The sequence below is a fragment of the Cynoglossus semilaevis genome, chromosome 8 (assembly GCF_000523025.1).
Source record: "Cynoglossus semilaevis isolate Cse_v1.0 chromosome 8, Cse_v1.0, whole genome shotgun sequence".
NCBI classification, from domain to species: Eukaryota; Metazoa; Chordata; class Actinopteri; order Pleuronectiformes; family Cynoglossidae; genus Cynoglossus; species Cynoglossus semilaevis.
This window is the reverse complement of record NC_024314.1, coordinates 23,893,405-23,916,217: the sequence shown is the minus strand read 5'-3', so window position 1 is coordinate 23,916,217 and position 22,813 is coordinate 23,893,405. Positions and strand designations below refer to the sequence as shown.

Below are 22,813 nucleotides of genomic sequence, written 5' to 3'. Positions count from 1 at the left end.
ACAAGGTTGTTCCAGTAAACCTCGTATTGTATCTACGATAAAATAAATAAGAACTTCTGTGATTTATTGTCTTTGGTTGGAGAAGTGGTGTCTGTGTTTATTTTACTGCAAAAAAGAGAATTCAAGGTTAAAGTCTCATTATTTCAAAGAATTAAAAAGAAGTTCTGGGTTTATTTTCTACGTCTCCTTTTGTGGCAAACAGTTCCTGTTCCTTTTTCCGGCCGGGAGTGTGTGTGTGTCCTCAACTTACATGCCTCTGCATGACGTGTGTGTGTGTGTGTGTTGTACCTGCTGAATCTCTCCTGTCTGCCAAACTTGCCTAACTAAAGTTTGTGGGGCAGGAAACGGAACAGAGACACCAAACACTTGTCATTCTTCACATTGCAACACAAAGCAGACGCTCCCTAAGATTAAAACTGGAACCACACCGGAACCAGTGGAAGTTACACAACAGCCGGGATGTGAGCACACAAACACAGTCAGACCGTGTGCGTGCACCATCATCACCCTCTAAGGAACACACACACACACACACACCCAGCCGCACACACACACACACACACACGATTACGAAAAAATTACGAAATAGCTTTGTGATAAGCTTGGAGGGAGATGAGGCTAAAAATATCATCAAAGTCTTAATTGGATCCGAATTGGAAGTTTGGGAAAGAAAGTGTTTGGAAAAAAAAAAAAAAAAATCCTCCCCCCTCCTTCATTCACAGACACATTTATATTTGCAGCAGGCTTTGTTTCACTTGACTTTTGCCAAGAACTGGTACATTTCCTGTCTGTCCTTCAGGCTGGTTTTGCTCAACATTTTATCATTAGGGTGACTGGATGTGTCCTGGACAACTACAACAAAAACCCACACACACACACACACACACACACATATATAGTATATATATAGAAGTACCTGCGGTAGTCTCTTCAGTATGCTGAACTTCAGTCTCTCGTTGGCATCGCTGTTGTCCAAGTCTAAACACAAACACGGGGCCAAAGAAACATCAGACTGCCGCCTGTTTGGCCAAAAAAATTTTTTAGGCACCAACATTTTTTATTTTTTTTTTTTTTCCCACTCCTGTTTCCTATGAAGACTGTGGGTGAAATAAATGCAAATGCACTCATTATATTCCTTCCATACGCTGAGTGGCACCGTGGAAAAATTGTTCACTGCAGGTCACGGCAGAAGGATAACAAGGTGCAAACTGATGATACAAATAAAGGAGCGGTACACAAGTCGCTGCTGCTGCTGCTGCTGCTGCTGCTGCTGCTGCTGCGGAAGAGGAGGATTATTGAAGTAATGTTTGCTTTTTTGCACTGAATGTGGGAATGTTGCAGTTTTCCCAATTCTCCACACACAAAAATGTTCATGAAAGCTGGCCTCCTCAGTGCAGCGGCTTAATATAAGTAATATTTTACTCTACTGCTATTGCAAATATCACTCTTCGCTCACTAAATATTTTATGGATATATTCTCTTTCTCAACATCCCTGCCTGAACGTTAGACTTTAAATCAACTGGGGCCGAGCTTCAGGCTGATTTTTATGCAAATCAACAAAAGACATTTCAGAATAAAGACCACTTCTGTTTACCTTAACTGAACACACGGCTTTTTAGCAGACAGAATGTTGACGTTTTTGATGATGATGATGATGATGAAGGTGACTTTGATACAGGTGATAATAAAATGGACATGGTCTGAAACCTGTATTCTATTTAATGGCCACCAGGGGGCATCTTATTTGTAAAATAAAATCGGTCATTATTCTGGTTCCAACCTCCTAACGCTGTGTTCACACCAAATGTGAAAGACGCAAAAAAAAAAAAACATTTTTGTAGCGTTTGTATTGCACCGCTAGATAATTTTGGGATTATCGCTTTATTCAACCGATGCTAACGTTTTCGAAAGAAACGTATTCAGTAACGTAGTAAAACAAGGCACAGAGAATCGATTTTAATTTTAGCTCTCTATGTAGCACGTTGTCTGGCTAATCCTGAGTTCTGGTTACATCACGGCTATTGAAGTTAGCTTTACAGTAGCTAACACATAGGGTTAGTTTTGGCTAAAATTTGGCTAAAACTGTTAGCATTTTTTCACCAGTGTCTTGAACCACTCAGACTTGACTTTCTGGTTGTAACTAATTGTTTGGTGAATTTATACAGAAAGTAAAGTTTTGTGTTTTGTGTTTTTTTTTTTTTTAATTAGGGAAATCAGAGGGCTGTGTAAGAAACGTCAATAGCATTTTAGCCCCAGTGCTCCTGCTGATGTTTGGTCCAACTGTGAATTCAAAAGTTAATGAATTATTCCTGATAGACCAATCTTATTTTTATTCTTCATCTGCGTGGGCGGCAGCAGTGTTGGCGTTCATACAACACGTGGACGACTCCAGTGCAAGTGTTTGCGTCTGGAGTCAGATAAAGACAGCTGTTGTCTCGCTCGTATCTCCGCAACCGTGAGTTTCCTGTGACACTGTTTACCCAGACACAAGGAGACGCACGGTGCCACGTGTGTGTTTGTGTGTGTGTGCGCGTGCTTCCGTACCTTTCATGAGCCGAGACAAAAAGGTTTCTGTGAGCTGCAGGAAGCCGTGATCAACGTACTGCAGGAAGGTGTGAGGAGGGAAGCAGCGCAGAGCTAACACCGCTGCGAGGGTGTGATAGCCTGGAAACGGAGGGAACATTGAGAGGAGGGGGTAAAGAGAAGAAACTTTAACTTTTTGATGTTTTAACTGCACCTTCACATCAGAGGTTTTTGGGTTTTTTTTACAAAACAACGCCTGCAACTGCTGCTGCACCAGAAGTGATTATTTTTCACCCTGAATTATATTCCCCAAATGATAAAACTGATTCCAAAATCCTGCACTTTTCCAGTCAGCTCCCCTGTTTCCACCTGCAGTCTCGCTGCCGACTTGCTTCAGGCTATTTCGTTTGTTCTTTCACTCATCCAAACAGTTTAGGATTCAAACCTGCTGTTTACGCGTATAAACCTGAATCACGGGACCGTGTTACCGGGGGGGTTGTGAAATGAACACTGAAATATGAATTTAAATGACTGAAAATTGAGTTTCCATCTGCTCGGTGTGCGCTGTGCAAATCTTTACCATTCATTTGGCTTCGTTAACACGGCGGAGCTGCTGCTGTCTCGGTGGGAACGAGACCTGATGGAGACTAAGACTGCATTTGTACCAGTTTGTATCAAGTGGGGTGGGGGGGGGGGGGGGTTAACGGGCACTAAATTGTTTGGTGAATTTATACAGAAAGTAAAGTTTTGTGTTTTGTGTTTTTTTTTTTTTTAATTAGGGAAATCAGAGGGCTGTGTAAGAAACGTCAATAGCATTTTAGCCCCAGTGCTCCTGCTGATGTTTGGTCCAACTGTGAATTCAAAAGTTAATGAATTATTCCTGATAGACCAATCTTATTTTTATTCTTCATCTGCGTGGGCGGCAGCAGTGTTGGCGTTCATACAACACGTGGACGACTCCAGTGCAAGTGTTTGCGTCTGGAGTCAGATAAAGACAGCTGTTGTCTCGCTCGTATCTCCGCAACCGTGAGTTTCCTGTGACACTGTTTACCCAGACACAAGGAGACGCACGGTGCCACGTGTGTGTTTGTGTGTGTGTGCGCGTGCTTCCGTACCTTTCATGAGCCGAGACAAAAAGGTTTCTGTGAGCTGCAGGAAGCCGTGATCAACGTACTGCAGGAAGGTGTGAGGAGGGAAGCAGCGCAGAGCTAACACCGCTGCGAGGGTGTGATAGCCTGGAAACGGAGGGAACATTGAGAGGAGGGGGGGGGAGAGAAGAAACTTTAACTTTTTGATGTTTTAACTGCACCTTCACATCAGAGGTTTTTGGGTTTTTTTTACAAAACAACGCCTGCAACTGCTGCTGCACCAGAAGTGATTATTTTTCACCCTGAATTATATTCCCCAAATGATAAAACTGATTCCAAAATCCTGCACTTTTCCAGTCAGCTCCCCTGTTTCCACCTGCAGTCTCGCTGCCGACTTGCTTCAGGCTATTTCGTTTGTTCTTTCACTCATCCAAACAGTTTAGGATTCAAACCTGCTGTTTACGCGTATAAACCTGAATCACGGGACCGTGTTACCGGGGGGGTTGTGAAATGAACACTGAAATATGAATTTAAATGACTGAAAATTGAGTTTCCATCTGCTCGGTGTGCGCTGTGCAAATCTTTACCATTCATTTGGCTTCGTTAACACGGCGGAGCTGCTGCTGTCTCGGTGGGAACGAGACCTGATGGAGACTAAGACTGCATTTGTACCAGTTTGTATCAAGTGGGTTGGGGGGGGGGGGGGTTAACTGTCACTAATGATTGGGAAGATATTTTTGGCAGGTGGTCAAATATAGTCCTTCAGGGTTGCGATATTTTTGGCAAAATTACAGTAAAAGTTTGTTGAAGTTTTTGTTTCTTTTTAAAGTTTTAAAAAACCACCAAAAAATACTGAAAAATAAATATGGGAATACAGCCAATAAAAAAAGAGTGAAAAGCAGCCCGATGGTGTAAACTAGTCTGATCTGGTCTTATTTGTTTAGCAGCGTGCTTTCTTGCTAACGGCAAAACTTTGTGGTGTTACTGTTTTCTTTAAATCCTTGAGAAGTTTTAAGTATTATTTTGTACCGCCTGTTGATGGAGCCAAAACTGGCTACGACAGTGAAGAGTCATGATCATTGATTATTTGTTTACGGCCAAACTATGGTCCGTGGGCCAGATTTGGGCCACTGGGCTTTCTAATCCGGTCCATCAAACATTGGTTCAAGCTGCGGAAAAGATGATGTCGATCCTTCTGTTTCATGCATTCGCAACAAATCGATGCGGTTAAACAGCAGCAGACGTCAAATTATCGTAAAAAAAGTTTCGGTTTCTTCTTTTTTAATTTTTGTATATATTAATTAAGGCATAATTTATACTTGAAATGGTGAAGGCTGGGCAAAGGAACACACACAAACGTGCTGGTTTTTACCTGGCGGGAGTGGCAGACAGAGCCCCCTGGTGGCTTCCAGGATGCGAAACATGAAGTGAAGCACGGACCATTCGGCTCGACTGGCCTGCTGCGTTCTGGAGGACACACAAATACACACACACACACACACGTGTGCGGAAGAAAGGATGTGAAAGTTATATAACACACAAACATGAAGAAGTGAGCTTTAATCATTTTAGCGCGTCGACCACACACACAAACACACACACACACACACGTCCATCTGGCTCAAAATCCGTGCTTTAACCGCGGACATGGTGAGAAAGACAAAGAGTTACTCACAAGCACAGAGCGCCGGGGCCGAGGTGGTACTTCAACCACACTGATTCCAGCATGCGTCTGATCAGCTCCAGCTACACGTACAAACACACACACACACACACACACACACACACACAGATATACAGTATAAGTGCTTACGGAGGGAGACGCTCCATTAGATTCAAATGAAACATTTTCCTCCAGAGGCAGCGACAGAGTCAGAGGCCTGGAAATTTTGCACTACACAAGCAAAAAAAAAAAAAAACTTGCTCAACTCTGAGGTATTTTTCTTGATTTGTACTCATTTTATTTGAGGAACTGTTCTTGATTCTATAATCTGTTCCTCCGCTCTGCTCTTTTTTTTTTTCTTTTTTTTTGCCCTTTACTTCCCATTTTCATTTTCACTGAACAAGAACACATGTTTCAGCACACACACACACACACACACACACACACACACTCAGCCTCACGCTCCACCGCGTCATTCCAACACATCTGATGGCGTCCGAGAAACGCTGGAATGCACTCGACTCTGGTCTGGAGCGTGCCTGCTAAAATACACACACACACACGCACTGTACACACACACACACACGCACACACTCACTTTTTTTTCTACCAATGACCTCTTGCTCATCTCCTGTTGAATAACAGGAAGCTAATTTGCCATGCTCACATCCTGTAACCAGTGGGAAACCCTCCACTGGACATGTCCTCCAGTGACCTCAGGGTGGGAGATTCAATTAGCTCTGCGCTCTCGGTTAGTAACACGCAGTAGTTTGTGAATAAATATATATATATGTGTATATATATTTCACAGATACTTTTGTTTTATTGGTAATACAGTAAAATCCAAGTCGCCTCGAGTACAGCACTAGTACATAAAACATTGTTTAGGTCGGATCCAAAGCAGTTTTGTTGTATTTAGCGCGACTACACAGCATTACTAGTCGATGTTAGCTTTAGCATTGCTAACATTAGTTCTGTTGAAGTTTGTTCCTCTATATATCTCGGTTCAAAGGTTACTACTAGACTCCAAGAGCTAGCTGCTACCACACCTTACGTTAGGCTGTTAATGTGAACATGCTAGGCTAAGTCGCTAACACAAGAACAGACTTGGGATTAACAAAGTTTGACAACTTTCAAAAACTTAAAGAACCAGATTTTGTCTGTTGTTAGCCAAGAAATGTTCAATGTTTTTATTTGGCTATTTCTAAGCTAAGCTAAGATCAGCATTTTTACAGTGTAGCCCAAACTATTTAGTAAGAATTGGCTAAAAGGTGGCCTGGGACTAAAACAAAAAGCAACTTTAACTTTAAACAACCTAAAACCTAGCATATTAAAATGAAAATTCACACAGATTACCTTAACATTTGGACAGATAATAATAAAATAGACAGCAATAAAAAAGCCAAATATGCAAAAACAAATCAACAAAATAAAACGTTGGACCATAAAAATCTTTTATCCCAATTTCTTTAATCGCATTTTGTTTATTTCTTTACTTTCTTCCACTAAATTATTATTATCCTGTTTTTGTTCCTTTAACTTTAATTCTCTGCCAGGGTCAGCTTCTCTTCCCCCGATTTTGCCTAAATAATTGACTTTAATCTGCGTAATTATAATCTTTTTGTTTGTGCTCTACGCGGAAAATTCCCTCATCGTTAGATTTAAAAGTTAATTTTTATCTGAGCGATAACAGGCGTCTGATGTGATGAGAGAAAAAAAAAAAAGGTTTCTGAAAGTGGACTGGGGCTGTTGTGTTACAGCCTTCACTTATCTGTGTCAGTGTGACCTTGAGGAAACCAGTGTTGGGTCGATACCCTCCAGTCTTTTTAATCAAACTCTCGCAGTAAATCAGCGCAGACTTTGTTACTTCTTCTTCTTACTACTTTTTCTTCCACTACATACTTGTTTTATTTTACTTTACTAAAACAGGAAATTGAAGGATCTTTAATAATAGGATCTTGAATAACTTTAATAACAAGATCAGGCGCCGGATGCGGCCCGTTCAGCTTTTTAATCTGGCCCACCAAACTTTTCTGAATAATATAATTTATTTATATTACTATTATTATTACTACTATTATTTATATTACTTCTTCCTTCTCCCTGCAATACCCACGTTTTCCCAATAGATGGCGTAAAAAATAATGTTAGCATTTTAGCATTTATGCATGACTTTTACATGTCATTTATCTTAGTTCACACGAACGCTCCATCTATCTGCTCCTGACTCCGCCCCCCTGTTCAATTTTAGGCCCGCACGTCAAGAAGTTTCTTAGCTTGGCTGTTAGCTGTTTTGTTAACGCAGATTATAGGTCGTACTACTGCAAAAAAAAAACTAAATCTGCTCTTTGTCAGTAAACCATTCTTCTGCTGCGGCGAACCTTAATGGCCTAAAATAAATAATTCAGAGTTTAATTTCTTTCTTGTCTAACGAACATCTCTGGTGCTCTTGCTGCTGATGTAATCCAGACCCACGTAAATAGTAAGAAAGGCTTTGGCAAAGATGTTTTTTTTTCTGTGTGCTTCAAAGAAACTCGAACTGTAGCGTTAATCCCTGTTTGGTTTGAATTAAGAAAAAAAAGAAATCTGGGATCAGTTGTTTGTCTTAAGGAAGCTTAGCCTGACAAAGTGGAGGGAGGGAGGGGGGATCCACACTGCTGAAGACAGTACAAACGTTTACACTACATGTACACAGAGAAACACAAGCATGTGTCAGCATCATGTGACTTAAATCGTTGTTGAGAAACGTTTCCCGTTAATTCCTTTATTGCTGCATTTTTTTGAAGACGTTACGACCAAAGACTTTTTCGCCTTTATATTGAAATCTCAACCTTTATTTCATATAGGACAAAAAAAAATCCACTTCCATTCCTATTCAATTCCGGTCTTACCCTTGACCCGATTTGCTACAGTTGTCATGACATTTGAGCGTATTTGTTTGCAGCAGCTCCATGGCTGTGAAGGACTTTACCTCCCAGGAATACTGAAGCACCAGACCAAGAGTCTCCATTAAAATGAAGTCAAATGTAAACTTATCACAGACATCGTCCTTCCAGGAAGTCAGGGCTTTGAATTTTAGCTGTATGCCGATGGGTCCATGGGCAAAAAAAAAAAAAATCAACATTTGAATTATCGATATTTAAGCACTGTTTTAAAAATAAGTCAAGGTTATTAATAACTCACTACACTGTAGTACAAGTGTGTTTACATTTTTCAACGGTCAGTGATCAAATCACTGTCGCATGAGAGGGAATTAGCCTAGCATAACCAAAAGTAGCCTAAATGTGAGACAATATCAAATGAAAATGTCTATAAAAATTAAAAAAAAAACTACTAAAACATATTAGAGTTTGCCAAAAATCGTGTGATAAAAATGTGTAAAATGTATAGAATGCTAGTTTAAGTCAACCTAAAATAGGCTAACGATTAGCCAAAAATGGGGAATCATTAGCTCAGGATTAGCTAAAACTTAGCCATTTTTAACAATTAAAATTGTGATACAAATAATTTCAAATACATCTGATTTTTTTTTTTTTTTTTGTATCCATGACCAAATCATTGAATCCCTCCCCCAAATCTCCCTCACGTAAAACCTGTCTGTTCTCCCAGACGGGTGAGAGTTTACGGTGAGGTCTCACCTCCTTTAACTCGTGTCTTTACTGCAGCTTGTTTTTCTTTATGGGACGAAACACTAGTTTATTGACGTGTTGTAGGTCAAAAGGCGGCACAAATTTTTATCCAAAAGTTCTTCACGGTTGGCCTAAAATATTTGGGCTAGCTTTTGTGTAAAAAATGTGTGGCATACTGAATTAACCAAGTGGTAAAAAAAAGCAGGTCTCGTACCCAAAAAAACAAAACAAGAAAAACTAAAACTTATCAGGTTTTACTTTTGAGTTTCACGCCGACTCATCAGAGACGACCAGTTTTCAGTTTTTATGTCAGGCGTCATAATGAGCACGGTGTCACAGAAGTCGATGCAGTATGGCGTAAAAAAAAAAAAGTCAGCTTTAAATCAGAGTTTAAAACTTTAATGGTTTAAATGTCTTTCCTAAGGCTCTGGGTTTAAGGAACTACATTCAATATTGATGTGGGTCATAAAGGAGCACAGATCATTTTAATGATTAAGACTGAACTTAAGAACAACTCTGTAGAGTGGGTGGAGGGGCGGGGGGGGGGGGGGGGTGGAGTCAGAAGATGATAAGACAACATCTATAAATAGTGCCTGCACACACACACACTCACAAACACACACACAAACACAAGTGAACATCTTCAACCGTAAGACATTTTACTTTTTTTTTTTTTTTTTTTTTTTTTTTAAGGTTAAAATGGCAGCCTGGCTTTCAACGACCTTCCCGATCTCTCAAGGACAAACTGTCGGGTGTTTCCAAAATAACTGGGCTGCTGTTTCCAAATGACTGATCACTGCTGTGAGTGTCACTTAACCTTGGCAGAGAACGAGCGAGCGGCACTTATTTAATAAGTAAAAAACTTTGAGAGAGAGAGAGAGAGAGAGAGAGAGAGAGAGAGAGAGACTGTTGATATAATTGTGTTTAGAGGGTGAACACGGCTGCTGGGCTCACTCTTTCATTAGTTCTGACCAACACACACACACACACACACTCTGTACTAACCAGTTTGGCTACGTAGCAGACCACCAGGGAGTCGGTCTTCTTCTTGCCCAGTCGTGGCAGGTGTCTGTTCAGATGCTCCCTCAGCTTGTCCACTGTCTGCAACAGAAGAGCAAATACACTAATTATCTATGTGTGTGTGTGTGTTTTTCTGGAGCACACTTTGCTGTGTACTCAGCAGGGTCAAATGGAGTTCGCCTCCTCTCCTCCCTGGACTACAGTACCCCAAAATTGATTAAACCGAGCCAAAGCGGAGCGAGGCGAGGAGAATTCTGAGTAACTTACAGTCGGAGGTGTAAAGAGATGAGTTAAAATGTACAATTGTGATGTTTAATTTTTTTTTTTTTCCTCAGAGGAGAAAGGCATGAGATGTTAGGAGAGACGTAGTGGAAGGGCAGTGGGCAGAGGAGGGAAAAAAGAAAAATGTGGGGAAAAGTGATGGAAAGGGAGGGAGGGAGGGAGGGAGGGGTTGGGGGGGTCATTCTAATAATAGCCGAGCGACTGCTAGCATCTCCACTGAACTCCATTAAAGTCTTTAAAAAGTCTGCTGAGCACGGGGGAAAGCGGAGGATATGAAATTGTCCATCAAACAGCGCGCTGTTAAAAAAGCAGAGCAGGGAACTTAACATGGCCTGTTTTTTTTTTTCTTTTTCTTTTTTTTTCCCCTCTTCCCAAAAGTGTCGACTCATCTGAAGTACAACAGCTTTAGAAGATGGAGAGACATAATCAGATGTCAGCGTTTGACAGTGGGGGGGACCTTCAGTGGCCCCTACATCAGCCCATGTGTAACGACAACCATCGTCATCGCTCTTTCTCTGTCAACGCAAACCCTGGGAAATATCAAAGAAAATCAATGAAAACGACTTCATCAGTGACGGGGAAGTCATTCAAGTCGGTTCCAATGTCTGTGGGGAATCAGAGTTTTGAAGAAAATGGAGGAAACGCCGTGTTGTTGTCAAACCAGGAGGGGAGAAAAAAACTAGCTAGTCTTTATGCTAGGCTAAGCTAACAGGCTACTGCTGGCTGAGGTTAGAGTACGCTGCATTACATTTACTACTCAGACTTTCCTTTGACTGAATTGATTTTTTGGGGGGGCAATGCAGCAGTGTTCTCCTCCCATTTAACTTCAAAAACATCACCAAGGTCAGGGGCCGATGTCAGGCAATGATGCAGCTGTCACCAAATATTGAGTTTCTCATAATCACTGACTTCTGAGTCTCTGATCTGTGGCAAAAAAAAAATGAGTTCCTCAGCTGTAAAAAACTGTAAACTACGATTATTAAACACGTCACATTTGCATTTGTGTCGTTATTCCAACGTAATTTCTCTTTAATTTTATTAATTTTTTTTAGGCTAGTAACATGTTAGCATTGGGTAAAATTCAGTGACTTCCTCTGCCATTTTATTGTCAGTGTTTTTGAGTCGAAGAAGAGCAAATGTCTTGGGTACAGGATGTACAAATTGCAGTACAAATTGTGACTCTAACCAGAGTAAATTTTGCAGGAGCTAAAGAGTCGGTATCTTTGTTCAAAGACGAGCCTGAAGTTGACTTCGAGCTGTCAGAGTCAGGGAAAAAAAAATCCCCGAAAATAAGAAAAAACACCAAACTTTCAAGGCCACGACAGGGGCATACCTAAAATCTGTTTGATCACAAAGAACTGCATCAGGTCAAGGTGTCGAAAAAGAAATAATAAAAATTGTGGATTGTGTTGTTGTTGTTGTTGTTGTTGCAACAGGATTGTGTTGTTGTTGTTGTTGTTGCTGTTGCTGGTGGAACACTGCTCCAAAATTTTTCTTTGACCTGAAAAAAAAGTGTTTTCTACCACAGAGGAACAGAAACTTAAAGTACTATTTTAAATAGTTCTTACTTCCATGAACGGCACCTGTTTACACTGTGGTCAGAGTCCGATTCTTTTAGAACGATGTCTTGACTGAAAATAGAACAAAAGTATCTGGATTTCTTTTGAGTTGCTTTGGACCTGAGCTCATTTATACAAAGGAGAAACTGAGGCAAAGATGATTGGCTGCTAGGAAAACCTATACAAGTGGATCGTCTTTAAATATCAGGAGTTTGTACGTTTGGTTACTAACCCATAGTTCCTCTAAATGATGTATGTCTTAAACAGGTCCTGTGTTGAGGTCACAGTAAGATGCAGTTTAAGGTTGGTCAACGCCAAACAAATCAACGGACGTTATGTCTCTCTCAGAATAATTTAAGTCACAGAAAATGAATCCTACCTTGCGCTGTCAGACTCTTTGGCTCCTCCCCTGGGAGTCATGAGTATTACACTGTTACAATACTCTCATCCCACTGTTTCCTAATTCACCGGTATCTGTGCAATAATATGATTTAATCTGTGCAATAATCAGATTCAATCTGTGCAATAATCAGATTTAATCTGTGCAATAATTTAATCTGTGCAATAATCGGATTAAATCTGTGCAATAATCTGATTCAATATGTGCAATAATTTAATTTAATCTGTGCAATAATCTGATTTAATCTGTTCAATAATCGGATTTAATCTGTTCAATAATCAGATTTAATCTGTGCAATAATCGGATTAAATCTGTGCAATAATCTGATTCAATATGTGCAATAATTTAATTTAATCTGTGCAATAATCTGATTTAATCTGTGCAATAATCTGATTTTTTATTTTTGCAATATTCTCATTCACTGTGCAGCGTTGCCGTCGTCTTATTATTCAAATGTAATTTGTGCGATCTCCAGTATGTACAGTCATATTTTACATTTTTACATTTTAGACTAGGCTGAATTAGACATTTACACCTGGAGCTGTTTACTGTTGTTATTTTCTCCTGTTTTTGTTTGTGGTCCATGTGGCGGCAGTGTAACAAACATGTGGCTGCTAACGGTTGTCTCCGGCCTCTAATGACCTCCTCCTCTCAGTGCATGTCAAGTGTTTTCCCAGGGTGAACTTTGCAGTTTCTAGGTAAATGTCAAGCTGCTGTTTCACAGAGTGGAGAATGAACAAGAATGCTGTCTGAAAACGCTGACTGTTCTGGAGCGTATTCAAGGCAACAAAATGCTTTTTGAATATTTTCATGTTCCGTTGAGTTCTTATTCAGTCTGTGACTGTGAAAATATGGCATTTAAATTTTACTGTCACTGTGGAAACTGTGTTAACCTGAATTCCACTCCCCTGTAGAAAAACCTTAAAAAACAGGACACCTGACCATGCTTGTGTCCCCCACTCTCTCTCTCTCTCTCACTCTCTCTCTCACCCACACTCACCAGGCCTATCAGCGCCCTCTGTTGATAGTCCTCCTCCTGGAAAAGTGGCACCAGCTTCTTATCTGAAGAAGAGGAGGAAACAGAGACATAAAAAGTGAGGTGAGAAGAGTCCGTCCTCTCAGGTGCAGCCTACGGTGTGTCAGTGCGGTCACATCATTAAACCAGCCGTCAGCTGGAGTGGAGGAAACCAAAACCTCTGACTTGTTTATGACTTGGATAAAGACTTAAAAAAGGAGGAGGAGGAGGAGGAGGAAGATGGATCTGAGACATTTATAGATTCCTCTGGGAGAGGAGGATTTACTTTTAAAAATACTGTACATCCCAAACCTCGGAGATTCAACACTGCAGTCCTGCTGTGAGTGTGTGAGTGTGTGTGTGGCCAAACCTCGGAGAGCAGTCCTGCTGTGAGTGTGTGTGTGTGTGTGTGTGTGTACACGGCGACTGCAGTCATGTTATGTCAGTCGCCAAAAAAACCTCACCTCAGTGCCATCTTCTGATCAGTTATTCACACACATACAGAGCGCAGAGCACCGTCCTTATATTGTGCTGTACACTACAGTATGCAGGAAGGACAGAATCCAGCAAAATGCCAAGTGTTGGTTCATGGACTCAGTGCTCAGAATTTATTGGGGTGAATTTGCGTCCCATCAGATGAAGTGGTCCATTAGGGCCGGATGGAAGAAACTGTAATGAGTCGTTTTTTACACAAATTAATCACTTAACGATGCGACTGGTGCAACACTTAAAACAGAATTAGCGATGAATTCTTCACTATTCCACAGACAGAAACCAGTGACGGAGTGATGGAAACTCAAGGTCCGGGGGCCAAATGTGGCCCACCAAGCCAATGTATGTGGCCCGCGGGAGCTTAAAAAGCACTTGGTAAAATCCATGAAGCAGAGTTTCTCAACCTACGATTATCTTTAAATAATGAAAGTAAATGAATATGATGATAGATATTTTCTTTGAATGAAGAAAATTAGTAAAAATTTCGGTACATTTTTGTACCAAGTGACCTATGGACTAGTACTGGTCTGCGGACCGGGGGTTGGGGAGCCCTGATCTATACAGTTTTCCAGTTACAACCAGCAAGGGGAGCTGTATTGCTATTGTGGCCCCCAGATGAAGATGAGTTTGACACCCCTGACGTAGAGAGTACGATAATGAATACGATAATTATCAACAATAATGTTACTAATTATCTATAATTTCCCAGCTTGGTATCAACAATAATGTCACTAATTATCTATAATTTCCCAGCTTGGGATCAATAAAGTTCCAACACTGGCTGCTCCCAAGAACACTTGGGGTCTTGACCCCAAGCCAGCTGACCTTTATGGGTCCTGCTCTGAATGTTGTACAGTCATATTGACCAAAGACTGTTTTTCTCAGTCGCAATAAGAAGATTTTTCTTTTGCTTATTTCAAATTTGTTTGATGTGATTGTTCGTTTAAAGTAGAAACACAGGGTTAAATTTGACATTTTTTAGGCAAAATATGTGGTTCTGGAACCACCCTGTCTGGGCTCTTTTGAACCAGTTCTGCTTCATCTTTAATATGTCAGTGTTATTGAAGTATTTTAAAGATATGTCAAATGTAAAAAAAAGAGAAAAAGTATTGTTTTAAAATAAAAGAATAAGAAGTTGAAGCTCAAACTGAATCTTTAAAAGTGGGGAAAAAACATCAGAAAGTAAAAAAAAAAAAAAACCTTCAAAACAACAGTGTTTCCGTTGGGGGTTAGAAGACGGCCCCAAGAGGGCTTTATCCTCCCACTGACAAACAGTTTTGAGAAAGATAACTTCTGCAGTGCTACAATCTGAAATCCTGTATTGTTTCTAACCTTCGATTTTTCTAAATTTTCTTTAATCAGTTTTGAGTCTTTGTGTTTTAAACAGATCTGTTACTGTGACTATTTAAGTCGCTGCTTTGTACGGTTTCTCTTTGGAGTTCAATGACAAACTGTGTAGTTTGGGCTCAGATGATTGGTTCAACAGGCTCACTGATCTCATAGAAAATTCCGTCTAATTTGTTTCATGGACGACCTACTGTTAAGTAGCGTTCAAGCAGAAACTCGTTTCACACCTGTGACTAACGATCAAAGCCTTTAAACCCATGAATCATATCTCAGCACCATCGGTTTCTGAGAAGTTTTCAGGCGTCAAAATGTAATCAACCAAATTTTCCAGACTATAAATCTCTCTGGAGTATAAGTCGCACCAACCAGCTAGAGCGCCCTCTAGCAGCTGTCAGTGTGAAAATAACAAACATGTAAATTTTCAGTGGTACAGCTTTAGCAGATACTAGCACACAAGCCTAGAGTGCCCTCTAGTGGCTGTCATTGTAAAAATAACGAACATGTAAATTTTCAGTGGTACAGCATTAGCAGATACTGGTACACAAGCCTAGAGTGACATGTGAAATTATATATTTCAATATATAATTCGCACCTATATGTCGCACCTGAGTATAAGTCGCAAACCCAGCCAAAGGATGAGAAAAAAATGTGACTTATACTATAGATAATACGGTAATAACTTTTAATAAGTTGCCAGCACTAATCCATCTGATCTCATTGTAGTCGACATTCACTGTCATCGCAAAATCAATAACAACATTGCGCTACGACCCAAAACAGACAAACAGTTGACTAACCCACTTGTCAAACTCGAGGGCAGGGGTCCAAATTCAGGCCGCCACATCAGTTCATGTGGCCCACCAGAGCTTAACATCGTATGGTTATTTGCAGCAGTGTAATTCTGCATGTGTAAAATATATGCAGTTTAGTTTTATTCTGTATCGGGGGAAAAATAGTTGTTGCAGTCTGTTCAATATTTCTGGTGAGAGCATTCTGGGAACTAGACTAGCTAGCATCAGGAGAAGGGATTAGACTGTCCAGAGCTGGACTTTTACGACTGGGTCTGAGGGAGTCGGTTTGGTTGCATGAGATCATCCATGTGCAGCGACTGAGATGAGGTGAGGGTCTCTGTTGTTCCCGACACGGAGCAGCTGCGTCAGAGTCACGAGAGACACGTGCAAATAAAAAAAAAAAAGAAGGAAAAGAAAGTACCTAACTCCACGCTGTTATATAATGTTGACATTTTTCACCTCTCCTCTGTGCTGTGCTTTCTCTTCATTATCCATCCTCTCCTCCATTTTTTTTTCTCCCTCCCTCCCTCCCTCCCTTCCTCAGCCTCCAAGATAAATTAGCGCTTCAGTTCAGCTGAATTCTCCAGTGGGCATGAAGAACACACCCTCAGAAAAGCACACAACCCCCACAACCATTTTTCCATTATTGTTCAAGGTTTTCTTGTTTTTCTCCACTCGTACTGACGTGCCTACCAGTGTTAATATTGCATGTATGGATTACTGCACCGTCCTTGTTTGTGAAAGTGCGAGAGTTCAGTGAGCTCGTACCTAGACACCAGGTATCCACCATGGACAGAACTCTGCAAGAAAAAAAAATGTTTGTGTGAGAAACAACCCCTGAAGCCAGTAATAAACTAAAAGTCTTTTTTTTTTTTTTTTACTCCATTACGGCTCAGGCAGTGTGTGCGAGTGTACGCCGCTGCTGTTGGGAGGGAAAAAAAATAAATAATAAAATAAATCAAAAACTCCATAAAATCAAACGGTTCATGAGCAGGTGTGAAAGTTAAGGCCCGTAAGGCAGAGAAGCTAATTATTATCCCTCACAAACAGGATGGAGTTTCTTTTTCGCCGCAGATTTACATGAAGTATGCGCCTGTCACTTATCATTAGCGGCTCAGGGTCTGCAAGTCGTACTCGCAATTTAATTCCCAGTGAATAATTGAAGTTCAAAGAGCGGCCAGGTGAGCTGGCGCGTCATGCTAATAGAAGTTGAGCATTCCTGAATTTTTCTTTAGCTTTTAAGCAGGAGATGAAGACAAATCTAAGAGGGGGAAACCTTGGCAGGAGACGTTCCAGCTCCTACTGTTAAACTGCTACATTTACAGTGTAAAAAAAAAACAACACTTTTAATTGTTAAAAAAGAACTGTCAATTTCAGAAAGTTTCTAGTCCAGTTAGCATTTTTATGACCACTTATATATTTTTAACACACCTTTGTGATTTGCATATTAACCACATGAAACTGCAAATCAAAGACTTTAATTATTAAACAAATCTTATTCCGTTTAAGTATCGAAGCAATGAAATAAGTGTGATCATTTCAAGTGCTGCTTCTTTAAAACACAGACCCAGACGCACCGCTATAAAAATTTTATGATATTAAATTATGTTTTATTATCCGAGTGGATTCGCGATGTAACAACATTAGGAGTGTGGATCTGATCCAAAACTGATAAAAGAAGAAGAAAAAAAAACTTCGCTTAATGTTGTTTTTTCTTCTTCCTTCATTTTCTGTCCCATCAAATACTCCAAATACATGTACTAGCTCGGCCACAAAACTCGCATTACTTTTATTGATGAGCGCAGGAGCCACGGTGGAGTTATTAGACAACAGCGAAATAAAACGAGGCGTGAATCGATGATAAACTGTCAACAATTTACTTGTAATTTTCTTTATGGGTGAAATCAAAGCGCCCGGCTGTTTCAGAGAATAATTATTAAAGATGTTTAATGGAGATATTTCTAAGCCTTAAATAACCTTTTATAAAATTAAGGGCAATCCAAAGACATGCGGTGTTTTTGTCTCTGTAAAACTACACGAATGTAGTGTCCAATGCACTGCATCTGTACAACGGGCGAATGTAAACAAAGTCATCATCTGCGTATGGTCGAACAAGACTTCCTTAATATATTTATAAGTGATACGTTTATAGGAAATAAATTTATAGGAGATGCCGATGTAACCACAAATCGCTGTAGGTCGAGGACGTCTTAAACCGAGTTTGACTGTCCTGCCTGCAGTCCATATGTCTTCAACATTTGAGGCTTGTAACAAAGAGGAGAGAAGACAACATTGATCACCTACACTTAAAATGTTGGTGCAGAAAAGGGTCACATGATCTAGAGAAAAATGTGACCTTCATGACATTTTTGGAGTTGACATTTGGCGAGACAAAATATTCCAAGTTCTTTTCTTTTTTGGCTTGGCGAAAAAAAGATACTAGGTCAATACTCAGCTACAAATTTGAGGTTTTACTGCATTTTTTAACTGAATAAAATATCTGGCTAAACTCTAAACTCCAGCTGAACACTGAGGAAAAAAATATGTCTCCTCCTCTTTAAAGTAACTGACCCAGCGGTGATTCAGTTTCGGGCCTTGCGTGGACTAAAAAAAATTATGGCAGTAAAGCGCTAATTAATGGAACCCATATATCTCACAGAGATGGGAACACAGTGCAAAGTTCCACTCGCGCTTTCTTCGCCTCCAGTATCAGCACTCTTTGAATCTCTGCTTCTTTTTCTTAACAAAGCTCCAGTGGGAGTCAGACCTACTTCTTTGTGTTCTCTTCAATGTGATTCATGCAGCTCGACGGGCTCCTCTTGGACCTCTGAAAGGAGCAGCAGAGTCGTGTCAGAGTGGGAAATGTGCTCCTGGTACCGTGTTCCTGCAGCTATGCCACTGGACACACACACACACACTCTCACACTCACACACACACACCAGTTTGTCCCACTCAGCCTTTATCTGTGAGGTTTTGTATCTGGGGTTGGGAACAGCCTCCAGGTATTTTGTCCTCTCTGTGTTCCACTGCAGCTCGGCCCAGAAACCCTGGAGACGCACACGCACGGAGGACCAAAGTGACAAAACAAGGACATTCCATAAAACATTTGAGAACAATTGCGACAGGATTCCATTCAAACAGACCCAGTAAATGTATAAAATCAGCTGCAGCCTTTAGTCTTTTTTTTTCTTTCTACGCAAATGCACCAAAAAAAAAAAACATGTATCATATTTTAAGTATTGCTTTTAGAATTGGAGCAGAACCGATGATAACAATAAGGCGCTGGCGTGCCATAATGATAAATTAAACACATGCACACGGTATATCCTCTAATTATAATTCTAACAAATATGTGGTGAGAAAAATTGGGAGACGCTGTGCGTTACCTTCCCTCTCAGTGCGGCCTTAATATGCAGCTCAGTGCTGCACAAAACACCAGGGATCTCCAGCAGACGCTGTGGCAGCTCCTGAAAACACAGATAAGAACGCGGGGAGGACACGTGCAGTCACACTCGGTTCCCAAGTTTCCTAAGAGGGTTTGGACTATTTTTTGCCTCCCGTGCGTGGATCCCTTTTAATGCCCTTAAGCATGAGTAAATATGTGTATTTATAAGTGTGTTCAGTACCTGCATGTCGAATACGGAGGAGTAAGGCAGAACCTTGTCGAGGCTCAGGGACCTGTCGTAGCTGATTCTGTACAACGAGGCTGTGGAAACACAAGAGTCCTGTCTGTATTTGGAACATTTCCACACAGATAAATAAGAACAGCAGAGTTCAATGCTCATTAATATGACAAATGACTGACTTCTTAATCACCACCTCTGCTTTATTAATCATTCTGTTGGTGATTAAACATCGTCTGCCTTCTAATGCGACGGACTCTTCTCAGTCATGTAAACAAATGTTGGTTTTTTTTAGTCGATTTCAGTCGACAGAATGTCAGAAAAACACAGTGGACTGTGAGGTGTTGACTGTATTTTCACTCTCCTGCTCCCGGTCTCAGAATAAACTGCATCTATTTTCTGACTCCTCAGACCCGCATGGGACTCGTGGGCCCCAGTGTGCAGGATGAAAATGTGAAAGCTCAACATAGTTGATAAAATAGCACAGCTTTGTGCAGACACGTGGTGCAGGAGTCCAGGCACTTAAGGATGAGGCATTAAAAAAAAAAAAAAAAAAAAGTGAGAGAGAGAGAGAGAAAGGTGCTGGACTGTGAAGGACGGAATGTGAGACCGGTGTCCAGCTTCACGCTTGGGCTGCCACTGACCGAGAATGAACTCCTGGATCCGATCGAAGGAGTCGACGTTGGCGACGGCGTTGTTGCAAAGCCAATCAATAACCTGCAGCATGATGGAAACACATGGGAGACAAGTCACAGCGTGAGGACGACAAGTGGACAGACTGGTTGACTTTAGGCATTGAAGGTTTAGCGCAAAAGCCTTTTTGGTTGTGTTGGATATCAAACTGTGGTACGGGGGCCACTAGTGGTACTTGGGCCTCTTCTGGTGGTACGCTCACCTAATCTGATTAGGATTAGATAAATCAGATTTAAATTTAAATGTTGTAGTAAGCTAGTTCTACGGGTTGAATTTGGCTAACAACGTGGCTAACGATAGCTTTATTAGCATAAAATGATTTTCTTCAAATTTTGTGCTGAACTGAACAAAGTATGTCTGCGCTGCTATGTGGAATTGTACGGGTTGAATTTGGCTAGTAACGGGGCTAACGATAGCTTTATTAGGCTTTAGCTTTATTAAGTATGTCTGCGCTGCTATGTGGAATTGCTGACGGTACATCGGAAGGCAAATATTTTGCGTAACACTAACGGTGTACACAGTTTGAGAACCACTTTACGCAACTAAAAAAAACCAAAACAAAAGTAACACCGGTGCTTTTTGTTGACTCCACTGAAAATGTATGGATTTGTGCTGATTTGCAGAAATGCTGCCCTCTACCTGTATTTTCTTTTAATGTCATTTTTAAGTCATTTCTAAGGAGAAATGACTCGCTAGTTCAATCTGCATGAACGTATGTTTTTTTTTCAACGTGTCTAAAAAAAAACAAGAACAAGAACATTTGTCGTGGTCATGGTCAGGACATTTCACAAACCGTGGACCGGACCCAAATACGACAGCACATTTTCTGGATTTTATTAACTGCGTCACAGCCAGCGACTGTACCGTACAACGCAAAAGCTCACCTGTTCTCCTGTCTACCAGCATTATGCTCAAACTACAGCAGGTTCTGTCAACGAAGCAACATTGTGAAAGGTCACTCGGAGATGAACTGTGGATAAAAACAGCTGCCTCAGCAGTGTCGTCCCAGTTATTTTTCCATAAAAATGTTTCAAATATATATTTATTTTTTTCACCCAGTCAGAGAATATTATCTGATGTATTCTGCACCAGAGGCAAAAATTGTTTTCCTATGCAAATGAAACTGATTTGATTTTGATTTAATATAAACTGCTGTGGATTTTGCTCTCTCTCTCTCTTTCTCTCTCTGTATCTTCGGAGGCTGGCTCTCTCAGAAAGGTCGGTACAACGCCCATGGTGCACTCTGCCTTTCGCCCAATGCCAGCTGGGACCGGGCCCAGCTCCCACACAGCCCTTAACTGGATAAGCAGTGGAAGACGGATGGCTAACAGATGAATGGAAATATTTGCTATCTTGTTGAAATTAGGACAAAGAGATTGATGCGACCGCACGGCTCGAGGCTGACAACTAATCACCGCCTAAGGCCTGATAAGAACTGTTTGCTGCTTCTTTTTTTACACATATATATTTGGATCATCTCTCTGCAGTGGTTTACTGTGCACTCACTGTTTACACAACAGAAATATGAAATATTAATTCGCCGTCAAAGACGAGGCCCTGAGAATCTTAAAGCCAGTGTGCATCGGAGCGAAACTCATTTTCTCCTGCAAATTTCCCCCTGCATTGTGCAGAAATATGGCAGCCCACTGCTGTAATTTTCAAAGTATTAGGCTTAATAATAATAATAACTGTAACACCGAGGAGAAAAAAAAATTGATTATAGGTGGCGCTGGGGGATTCATTTTGCACGGACTCCAAACAACGGAGAAAAGTTCAACTATAGGCAATCACCTTTATTAAAGTGACGACTTTAAATGCAGCGCGGCTCCATTAATAGACTCTAAGAAGAATACCAAAGTTACGGGTGGTGTCTAATTTCCCAGCACTATCTGCAGTAATGAAGCTGGTGACTCATTTAACCTCCAAAGAAAGACTTTATTACAAACTCTCAGAGCAGCTGGAACGTCTTCATTTAGGAGATCCACTAATAGAGTCTGAGTCATTGTCGGCGCCAGTTCCAAATAACATGTCTGTCTCATTTCCCAGAAGGTATCATGTGATTTTTGTTTTTTTGGGTTTTTTTTTTTACATTTTGATGATTGTTTTTAAATATTCTCATCTGATTTTTTTGTGTCAGTTTAAAATATTTTATCTCCTGATGGATTGTTGCCCCACAGAAAATTAAGGCTGTTTGTAATTAGGGATGTCGAGAACAGCGGCTGACCGATATTCGCATTGTTATGTAATATCTGCAAGAATAATTATCGGGTTTTCCTCCGATGAGGAAAATCCGATGACACAATGTTTGGGTTGAAGAAAATCCGATGACACAATGTTTGGGTTTCGTCAAATATCCTGGAATCAGTTGTGGGGCCCTGAGACGTTTACCGCAGTTTTGAGGAACAACAGATGCATTTATCGGTATGGGTTGATATCACCAATCGGAAATTAGGTGTTTGGACAATATATCGATATATAGATTCCAGTTTAAAATATTTTATCTCACAATATGGGTTGATATCGCCAATCGGAAATAAGGTGTTTGGACGATATATCGGATTCCAGTTTAAAATATTTTATCTCACGATGGATTGTTGCCCTACAGGAAATTAAGTCTGTTTGTAATTATGGATGTACGATAATAACGACCGACCGATATTATCAGCCCGATATTAGCATAGTTATG

General features: G+C 40.7%; 1 protein-coding gene across 3 annotated transcripts in view; it reads right to left on the bottom strand.

Annotated features, from left to right (window-relative positions):
- The window catches only part of gsap (gamma-secretase activating protein), a 41,317-nt gene that overhangs the window by 6,771 nt on the left and 11,733 nt on the right, over nt 1-22,813 (bottom strand). For all 3 annotated transcript variants that reach the window (XM_025057959.1, XM_025057958.1, XM_025057957.1), the window contains 12 exons: nt 20,079-20,151; nt 19,438-19,517; nt 19,198-19,278; nt 18,751-18,858; nt 18,582-18,637; nt 16,579-16,610; nt 13,166-13,227; nt 9,910-10,005; nt 5,288-5,358; nt 4,985-5,079; nt 3,640-3,759; nt 917-978 (listed from right to left, as the gene is read on the bottom strand). In XM_025057959.1, coding sequence (XP_024913727.1) covers nt 917-978; nt 3,640-3,759; nt 4,985-5,079; nt 5,288-5,358; nt 9,910-10,005; nt 13,166-13,227; nt 16,579-16,610; nt 18,582-18,637; nt 18,751-18,858; nt 19,198-19,278; nt 19,438-19,517; nt 20,079-20,151 — 936 coding nt within the window. The remainder of the gene's footprint in view (nt 1-916; nt 979-3,639; nt 3,760-4,984; nt 5,080-5,287; nt 5,359-9,909; nt 10,006-13,165; nt 13,228-16,578; nt 16,611-18,581; nt 18,638-18,750; nt 18,859-19,197; nt 19,279-19,437; nt 19,518-20,078; nt 20,152-22,813) is intronic.